At 51.8% G+C, this 571-nt stretch overlaps 1 protein-coding gene across 1 annotated transcript in view; it reads left to right on the top strand.

Moving 5' to 3' along the window:
- Positions 1 to 425, top strand: part of LOC107579009 (serine/threonine-protein kinase 38-like) — a 5,351-nt gene extending 4,926 nt beyond the window's left edge. The window contains exon 6 of the mRNA XM_016264902.1: positions 49 to 425. Coding sequence (XP_016120388.1) covers positions 49 to 278 — 230 coding nt within the window. The 3' untranslated portion in view covers positions 279 to 425. The remainder of the gene's footprint in view (positions 1 to 48) is intronic.
- Positions 426 to 571: the final 146 nt, after the last annotated feature.

Raw genomic sequence — 571 nt, 5'->3', positions numbered from 1 at the left:
GTGTGTGTGTCTCCGTGTGTGTGTGTGTGTGTGTGTGTGTGTGTGCAGGCTACCCTCCGTTCTGCTCAGAAACTCCTCAGGAGACCTATAAGAAGGTGATGAGTTGGAAGGAGACGCTGGTGTTTCCTCCGGAGGTGCCGATCTCGGAGCGAGCGAAAGCTCTGATCCTGCGCTTCTGCTGCGAGGCCGACCATCGCATCGGAGCCGCCGGCGTCGACGAGATCAAGAGGAACGGCTTCTTCGAGGGCGTCGACTATGATCACATCAGGTCTGACTGAGTAGAGCGCGCGTGTTTGATCGTGAGTTCCTGATCTGACGAAGATTCGCTTCTCGTTCGCAGAGAGAGACCCGCCGCGATCCCCATCGAGATCAAGAGCATCGACGACACGTCCAACTTCGACGAGTTCCCCGAGTCCGACATCCTGCAGCCCTCCAGTGAGTAACTTACAAACATGAGTGCTTCAGAGCCAATCACATCAAGAAGGGGCAACAAATGTTTTATTAGAGTAAATACAATTAATGCTTAAATAAATGTAATGGGCAAACACAGTTGATTGAGATGTAAAGGAAA

This window comes from Sinocyclocheilus grahami, unplaced genomic scaffold, assembly GCF_001515645.1.
Source record: "Sinocyclocheilus grahami isolate Dianchi unplaced genomic scaffold, SAMN03320097.WGS_v1.1 scaffold13512.1, whole genome shotgun sequence".
NCBI lineage: Eukaryota > Metazoa > Chordata > Actinopteri > Cypriniformes > Cyprinidae > Sinocyclocheilus > Sinocyclocheilus grahami.
The sequence above is the reverse complement of the archived record's forward strand: the minus strand, read 5'-3'. Positions and strand labels throughout refer to the sequence as shown.